The sequence below is a fragment of the Daphnia pulex genome, chromosome 2 (genome assembly GCF_021134715.1).
Source record: "Daphnia pulex isolate KAP4 chromosome 2, ASM2113471v1".
NCBI lineage: Eukaryota > Metazoa > Arthropoda > Branchiopoda > Diplostraca > Daphniidae > Daphnia > Daphnia pulex.
In genome coordinates, this window is record NC_060018.1 from 3,531,746 (window position 1) to 3,540,854 (window position 9,109).

Consider the following 9,109-nt stretch of genomic DNA (forward strand, 5'->3'; position numbering starts at 1 on the left):
CCATTCATGTAATAAACTGTACGTAGCATTAAATTCCGTAGAATAGAACTCAGACTAAATCGAATAGTAGTCCTCAGATATAGAAGCTGAGATGATGCCCTCTTTGTGCACACAGGAAACTTATAACCACTCACTCTTTCTCGCTCTTTTCTCATATGTGACTATGTATATACTACACACTATGATGGGTAAACAGATGGAGGAGGATAGTGTACACCCTGCAATAGACGTAGCTACTCAGTCACAGATATTCTTTTCTCGCTTTTGTGCCGTTTTGTCTTCCGTTGTCGCTGATCCGGAAATGAGAGAGAGAGAGCTGCCAATGGCGGGAATTGTGAATTGGTTTGCGCACTGAAGGAACTCAAGGACAACCTAGCGCTACCGTTTTTTGCCATATCTTCTTCCTCTTTGCTTTATTTCTTCGTTTCTTTTTCACGCATATCCTGGCATATTAGTGTACGTTACACATGCATAAAAGAATCCGTTGACTTCCGATATACAAACACAGAGACACCGCATTCTGCATGGCTAAAAAGACGAGTTGAAATTTCGCCGAAGCAACTCTTCACGCATCGCAGAGAATCGCTTGGCTATTCGTCGCACGCTTTACCAAAAAGCCCTCTTCTTCCTCTTTTGACAGAGCGTCTTCGTTCAACCTTTTTTTTCAACCTTCTTTTTTATGGGGGGGGGGACACAAACATGAAGATATGAAGCCGGCATCAAAGGGAGCGAGATGAATCAAACCCATCTTTGACTACAGTTGACTCATCTCTCTCCCAGCTATTGTCTTTGGCATTAGCTTATTGCTACTATCTATTATTTGAAATCAGTCGAATTCGAACTGGTCTCACTTAATGTCACTTCCGTATTCGACACTTTCGACCGGTAGGAAATTGTAACCAATCTCTCCGCGAAGTCTCGACATGCGGATCAAAAACGATACAGATGGGATGGAATCACGTTAGTTCGACTCTTAATTAAAGTATTCCGCTAGAATGATTTGAAAACGACCATTTTGAGTAGTTATCTATCTTTTTAAGGTTTCTGGGTACTCTCCTAACGATCTTAGACTACAGTGGGAATATGATTCAAAGTAGTTGCAAGCAAGCCGACACAAGCTGGACTTTGTGAAGAGTACGAAAAGTACATAAACTCAAGAGTTCATCAAATCAAGTTTTTAATAAAAAAATATCAATTACCGAAAAAAAAATAATTCGTCAAAAAAACAATTTTTCGAATAACCAATTTCAAATACCGAGTTATTCATTTATTTGCTATGCTCTGTATGGGTCACGCAATATAAATGAAACTATGGGCCAGAAAAAGGAATGGAATTGTAGACGTGCATATTCAAAATAATCCACGAGACTTCTTTAGAGTTGCGTTTCATGTGGGCGCCGGCGCCATTGATTCGCATGTAAAACATTTCAACTATTTAGATATCATTTATATGTATGTCTTTGAGGCATTTCCTTCATGAACAAGATTGAGGTTTAGCGACCCGTGTAGCGGCAATAAGCAAACCGCCGGTGGAGAATGCGCTTGATATGTCGATCGCTCATATATGTCGTTGACAGATGTTGCAAAATGGGGTTACAAGAGAACGAAAAAATAAAAAGACAAATAAAAAAAAAAAAAAGGGAAACCGCAGTAATGGTATAGAAAATCAAGGCTGGCTCGTTTTTTTTCTATTAACATTATTTTTTTGATTTTCGTTTGGGTCTTATCGGACATCCGGAGCGGACGTTTGGGGTTGCGGGGCGGAAGATTTGAGCCAATTCCAGACGGCAGTAATCTTCAACTCTGCTTTTGTAATTAGATATCATTTGACCGCAATCAACATCCGGCACCTGCTGTACCCTTACAGCATCGCTGTCTAGGTCTTGCGGGTGTGGAATTGGGGAACGTTTCATTCTGATTCATTTCTGGAGAGATAAATTTAGTACAGCCATTATTTCTTGAGTTCTTTAGTTCGTCTCCGACGGAGCTTTGATGCATAGCATCAGTGACCAGCCGTTCTATTCAGAGTCTTAAAGCCAATGACAAGTGCAGCCGGGAGCAGTAGCCGCGTTGGTCCTTTAATTCAAAGCTCTTTCTAGTCAGTCATTTCTCACGATAAAACATCAAACGACCATTAGCTTTCAGCTACTCGTTACTGCAGTCGATATATTTTCATAGAAGAGAAAGGCCCGCACGAAAATGGAGTTTCTTCGGGAGTTGGATGGATTTTTCCGGCGAATTCAAATAGATGTCGAAACGCGACGACGGGAGGATCGCTCTTTGAACGTCTTCAACGGTAATTTTAGGATTGTTCCCCTCGAAGAAAGTAATAATACCCTACCATTGATGTTTTCACGTTTGTTTTTTTTTCAGTTTCGTCGGTACCGAAACCGAGTAAAAGTATCCTTGCCGTAGACAAAGTCTACTTTTATGCCAAAAACAACGCCACTGAGCATCGAACAATCCGTTACGAGCTGGTACACCGACAGCCCGAGACGGCCATCTTGCGTCGTGGCCAGCCATTCACCTTCATCATCCGCTTCGCCGACGGCAAGTCTTTCAACCCCGGCAAAGATATTCTCCGGCTCAACTTCGACTTGGGTGAGTCTCTCCCTATACAGTTTCCGTAGTAGCACATACAACTCTTGGATTAGATGGATAGATTGTCATAGTTCTATCTCCCTTTCTTTCTCTCTCGTGGTGAGAACGAAGCGACTGATCGATTCTTTACATCACCCTTCTCTTAGGTCCAAACCCTAGCATCATCAAACACACGCAGGGAATCCTCAACGTCCGAGGTGACGAAGAAGAATTGACTAAAGAAAATGACCAGTGGGACGTTCGCGTAGTGGGGAAAGATGCCGACACCATCACTCTGCAGGTCAGCCGAACATTTTCTTGATAGCGAATTAAATGGGACAGAAAATTATTCAAAAAATGGGTTTGATTCCGCCGGAACAACGACAGGTTCAAATTCCAGTGGACGTACCCATCGGCATATGGAAATTGAAGATCTTCACGGGAGAGACGAGCGAACCGGCTGGAAGATTGCGACTTTACGACTGCCCTAACGATATCTACATCCTATTCAATCCTTGGTGTGAAGGTCTGTACAGCTGTCGATAAGGGTCGACTTCTTCTTCTTCTTCTTTTCGTTAACGACTCGAGCAAGTAAACTTTCTCGCTTTTGAACGGAAGCGCTGACTCGTCAATGGCTCACTCGATATATATGCTCCGCTATCTCAACTTTGCGCTCGCCAATTGGTGGCGCGGCAATCCGCGCATGGGGCACTCTACCGTGACCCATATACTCGCCTAAATCAAACAACACACGGCCACTGACTAAAGTTTCTTCTTTGACTTTATTGTATGTGTACAAATCTCGACTTATGTTTGCCTGCGACACTGCTGCTGCTGGTTATCTACTGCACCGCCCTTCAGAGGACAGCGTTTACATGGAGAGGGAGGAGCACGACGGGAAAAAGGCGAACAATCTGCAAGACGAATACGTCTTAGCTGACGTCGGCAAGATTTGGATGGGCGCTTACGGTTCGGCCAGGGGACGTGAGTGGGTCTATGGCCAATACGACGACGCAACTCTGCCCGTATGCATGTATTTGCTGGAAGGATGCGGAATACCTCATTTCGAACGAGCTAATCCCGTCGTCGTTTCACGCGCCCTCACTAAAATGGTTAGTTGGTATTATCTGCTATCGGCCAAACTTTTTAGATGGCCACCAGTTTCATGTAGATAATAAGGATCGATCTAAAACAAAAACAAAAACATCACGGCCATATATATAAAAGCGCATCGCGTTCAAGCGAAAAGGATGTTCGAAAAAAATCGATGACCTAGTCCGACTGACCTGCTGCTGGTTGGTTAGTTGTCGGACTAGGCAAGTCAAAAGAAAGAGGGGAGAAAATTGGAAAGAGTCCATCAAATAACCCATGTCTCCCAATCATCACAGGTCAATCAAGCGGACGGTGACAACGGGATCTTGGTTGGCCGTTGGGACGGAAAATATGATGACGGCACTGCTCCATCTGCTTGGACTGGTAGTGTGAAAATCATCGAGGATTACCTCGCGACCAAAACGCCTGTCAAATACGGGCAATGCTGGGTCTTTGCGGGAGTCCTAACGACAGGTAAATACGATATTTACGTTCAAAACGAAATTTGAAACGAATTTTAACGATAGAAAACCCTAGATCCTGCCAAGATCGATACTAGAAATAAATATCATATGATAGTTTCCTTCATTTGAAAAAGATCTAGGGTTATTAGGACTGCTTTGATATTGATAGGAATTTAAAATGTACACATTAAAGATGAAAGTAAAAACTTTAACGCAAAGTCAAACGAAATTCGAAACTAATTTTAACCAATAATAAAGCAGAGATCGATATTAAAAATGAAGGTTACACGGTATTTTTCTCTTCATTTCGAATAAATCTAGGATTACTGATACTGCTTTGGTATTGATAGAAAGCAAAATGTACAAATTAAAAAGAAAACAACAAATAAAACGCACAAAAAAACAACAACAAATACAAACTGGGATTACGCGGCTTGATATGAAACGAGAGAAAGCAAAAGACCGGAGATTGAAATGAAGATGAAAACAAACTTGAATACTAGTGAAAGAGAGCACGACGAATGTTGATTGCTAGTCCACTTTTGATGAGAAATGTAGGGCATGTTGAGGAAATCAACTGCAAAGCAAAAGAAAAAGATGAAGCCCAGTCAGTCGGCTTAGAATCCCCCCATTTAAATGAGAAACGGCGATATGAAAGTGTGCTAGAAAACAGGAAAAGGGGAATCTCTTTCCTATTTCTCTATATATGTCCTTATAAGTCCTTGCGACCTACGCCTCCACATTCTAAAAAAGAGCGGAGCTTCAATTGAAAACGAGAATTCAAATCAAAAATATTTTTTTTTGTGGGTTTCACTAAAAATAGTTTGCCGTGCTCTGGGTATACCGGCCCGACCGGTTTCCAATCTCGTCTCAGCTCACGACACAAACGGAACATTCACGATTGATCGCTTCTTCGATGCTAAAGGCAACGCTCTCGAGAGCGACCCTTTCAATCCTGGCGGAGAAACAGATTCCATTTGGAATTTTCACGTATGGGTAGAGGCGTGGATGGCTCGAGCAGACCTACCCAAAGGTATCGCACGAAAAAATTGCATAATTGACAAAAAAAACGAATAACCCCATCGGTAATAATTCATTCAGGTTATGGAGGTTGGCAGGCCATCGATGCTACGCCACAAGAACGTTCAGCTGGTAAGTCTCTCAAATTTGTCATTGCAATTACCAGTATTCGTTTATCCTGAATGTCTGAATTGAGCGGTACAAATAGACGACGGCCATGGCTAAGCATACAGATAGAATAAAAGTTAAAGTCTTCGTCGAAAATCACGTACGTACATCCACAGTATAGACTTAAGCCCATACAACCCTCAGACTGATCAAATGGATAGAGACAAGAAGATAGATCTACAGACTCTCCCCTACATCTTGATAACAAATTTCTATTGGCATAGAGTATCACTGACTAGCATCAGCCACCCCCACTCCAAGACAAAAACTTTTGATGTGTGGTGATACTTTACATGCCTATGAAAGCCAACAATGGGGGGGGGGAAACAATGGATGATGTTGCATTGTTTGTACTACAAGTACGCAGTCATTGATAAATAGGAAGGATAAATTCTTTGAATATCAAAGAATTTCTGTCAACATACGAACATTTACTCCGATTGTGTCTATTTTTGTATTCATTTATCGATTTCTTTCATCTTTTGTTTAAAAAAAAAGGATTCTACCAATGTGGCCCAGCTTCAGTTGAGGCCATTCGCAAAGGTCAAGTCGGATTGGCATATGACGTGGCTTTCGTACTCGCTTCTGTCAATGCAGGTGAATACAAGAAAAATCGAACGTGACTTTCTGTTGAAATTGCAAGATCCTGTCTATCTGATTCATTTTTGTTCAACAGATTGCGTCACATGGAAAGAGGACAAAACGTCGGAAATCGGTTACGTTCAAATGAACTGCGATCGCTACAAGTAAATTAATACGGATTACTGATACGCTGGAAAGATTCACCAAACCAAAATTGATTTCTAATAATTGATTGTTTTTGCATTTCTTTTATATCAGAGTCGGAAAGCAGATTCTGACAAAGAAGCCCTTCGTCTTCGATACGGTCGGTCAATCAGACACGGATGACATCACGGACACGTACAAATCATCAGAGGGTGAGTAAGTTTTTGGCAAACGGGTCGGCAATTCTATGTAGGTACAGGGTGCGCTGGGTTTTCCGAGCAGTAGCGGCAATTTCACGTCCAACCAGCCGCGAAGGCGGAAACGACACAGTATTCGAAAACTATATATATATATATATATATATAGTCTCCGGATATCATTCACGCGGGAAAGCAAGAGTCAGTCAGTCATTTTCCAAGCATTCCAAACATTTTTCTTTTCGGTTTTCCTTGTCTTTATCGACGATCAGGGTCGAATGAAGAGCGCATCAGCCTGTTAACTGCCGTCGGATCGTCTGTTCGAGCCAAACGTTTCTTCCGCTACCCCGAGAAAGCAGCCGAGGATATCGTCTTCGACTTGATTGAGCTTGAACGGATCCCCATCGGAGAATCGTTCAACGTCGTTGTCACACTGGAGGTATACGTCAAGACACCGATAACGAACGCATAAAACTGTGGTCTTAATTCTCATATTTTCGTCCATCAAATATTCATTCCGTCCAACAGAATCGTTCCAAACAAGTGCGTACCATCAACGCTGTTCTGTCGGCAACCACCAATTTTTATAACGGAGTGAAGGCTCACTTAGTCCGTCATGCAACGGCAACTTTCGTCTTGCAACCGATGGCCCGTAAGACACAGCATATAGACACCACCCGATGAGAGAGAGTGCTTTGGCTATATGGACATCCTTCCGAGTTCCGACTCTGAAGATAGTTCCATCCTTTTTCCTCCCATCTTTTTCCTCCATCCCAGCAGTATAGCATCCAATCCTGTTCCGCTTGTTCCCCTGCCGTCATCCGTCAGCTTTGCGACTCTTGACAAATGGGGGCCAGTCAACTGTTTATCCGAGTCATGCTGCGGTCTACTATACTCGCCTTTATGATTTCCAATCTTTGGATTCTTTTCAATCTCATGTTCTGTATGTGCTCTCGTGTTTCGTAGGGGAGGAACTGCGGCTGCCCGTCTCCGCCAAAGACTACATGGGCAAATTGGTGGAATACGGCATTATGAAGCTGTGCGCGTCCGCCACCGTCAAGGAGACCAATCAGACATGGATTGAAGAGGATGATTTCCAAGTCATTATGCCCAGCGTCGACATTAAGGTGAACATTCACTTCAAACGATCTTGTCTAGTGGTTTCCAGTGGCGAGCACACGGCAATCGACTTGTTTTCAAACGAAATGTTTTCTACAAATTGTAGGTTACCGGGTCGAAAAAAGTGGGACAGCCACTGGAGGTCATCTTCACTTTCGTCAACGTCCTCAAAATGCAGTTGACGCAGTGCAAAATGGCTTTCGAAGGACCAGGATTGACTCGCTCCGATTTCCGAGACTATCCAGATCTGGCGCCGGGAGAGACTCTGACCATTAAAATTAATTTGATGCCGAAATTCGCCGGAGAGCACAGCCTCGTCGCTTGTTTCGATTCCAAAGAGTTTACCGAAATCACGGGTGCGGTCAAAGTGGTCGTCACTAAATAACAAGTGTCGAATACTGACGACTGCCCCATCGCTTCGCTTTTGCTATGATACACAATGTCAATAATCGATTTAAAATGTCAATCCATATGAAGGCGTTACGCAGTGCCTGAAAGCTTTACTTCTCTTACTCACGCACCCTTTTTTCTCACGCGCCTGGAATAACTGCTGCCTGCCTAGAACACACTGTAGTAGTCCCATGTACTGTAATACTTGAATAAGACGCTGCCGCAAAATTGCCCTGTCGTTTTACCTACATAAGCCAAGCCGTTGAGGTTGAGCGTGTCGATGGTTCGTTGATCTCTTGACACGAAGAGATATATTCCTTATCTTTTTTTCCAACATTTGTGCGAGAATATTTCGAACCATGCAGCACTTGAAAATATATTTAAAAAAACATGCGGACATCTAGCCGGACCAACTAGTTACTTTGGCCGTAGCTTATTGTGATATTTGCCAAAAGATTTGAGCTCAAGGACAAAGTCCGTATTCGCTCTGGGGATCGATCGATGTCTTGCATCGAACATTTTCCTTTTACAGACTTTAACGACGCATCGATTGCGCCGACAAGTCGCCATCCGAGACTGAAAGAGAAAGTTTCGCCGAGTGTGGACTGTGTGTGTGTGTGTGTGTATTACTTAACCCAAGTTATGAGTCACCCAACAACACTGCCCTCTATGAAGAACCAAAAGTAGTTTTTTCGCCTGCGGGTCGGAAAAAAAGGCCCAAGAAAAAAACTGAATAGCTGATGCACGTATAATAAATACACCAAATAAAAAAACAACAAAACCCGGATGAAGGCGGGTTCTCTCATATTTCTATTTGTTTCGAACCGTATCAAGCTTCCCCTATCTCCCACTACTATCTCCACCACACACGCAAACGAAGTACGACGTCGAAACAGACCAAACCTACCGGTACGAAACCTAGACTTCTGCTGCAGTCCACCACAACAACAAGTAGGCTTGACGGGAGGGAAAGTTGCTCAAGTCTCTTTCTTTTCTGATTCATTCTGTTAGCCGTGAGTGTGTTCAACAAAACCAGCCACCGCTCTCTATCTTGTTTTCCACCTCGTTATTTTGTTGTTGTGTTCAGTTGAAAGACGACAGAGACTGCGAACAGTTCTCACCGAATTATCGCGCGGCTGGGCCGGCAACAACGTGAAAAGGAATTCGGGAAAAACAGTTTTGTGCTTCACAAATCGTTTCAACAGCTGAAACAAAATTGCAACACAACACATCTTTTCGGGAATACACAAGTGTGGGCGTTACTGTGCAATTACATCAAAAGTATCGTAACATTAGAAGCCAAGATAAGACAGATGGCCAAGTGAACTTATCGTGTGCTACTGATCAAGGGGA

General features: G+C 43.0%; 2 protein-coding genes across 3 annotated transcripts in view; one reads left to right on the forward strand and one right to left on the reverse strand.

Annotated features, from left to right (window-relative positions):
• LOC124188439 (neuronal acetylcholine receptor subunit alpha-10-like) overlaps nt 1-9,109 on the reverse strand; it is a 35,383-nt gene that overhangs the window by 14,231 nt on the left and 12,043 nt on the right. The window lies entirely within an intron of this gene.
• Nucleotides 1,897-8,153, forward strand: LOC124188438 (hemocyte protein-glutamine gamma-glutamyltransferase-like). 2 transcript variants are annotated; one of them, XM_046581070.1, is made up of 16 exons: nt 1,947-2,098; nt 2,179-2,296; nt 2,374-2,601; nt 2,748-2,881; nt 2,968-3,106; nt 3,442-3,692; nt 3,969-4,146; nt 4,960-5,169; nt 5,238-5,288; nt 5,823-5,921; nt 6,001-6,070; nt 6,165-6,262; nt 6,520-6,686; nt 6,776-6,899; nt 7,214-7,374; nt 7,473-8,153. In XM_046581070.1, exons 2-16 carry the CDS (start codon nt 2,200-2,202, stop codon nt 7,749-7,751), a joined length of 2,286 nt encoding a protein of 761 aa, XP_046437026.1. In that variant the 5' UTR covers nt 1,947-2,098; nt 2,179-2,199; the 3' UTR covers nt 7,752-8,153. The 2 variants fall into 2 exon arrangements, with proteins under 2 accessions (XP_046437025.1, XP_046437026.1); XM_046581069.1 differs by having other exon boundaries at nt 1,897-2,296.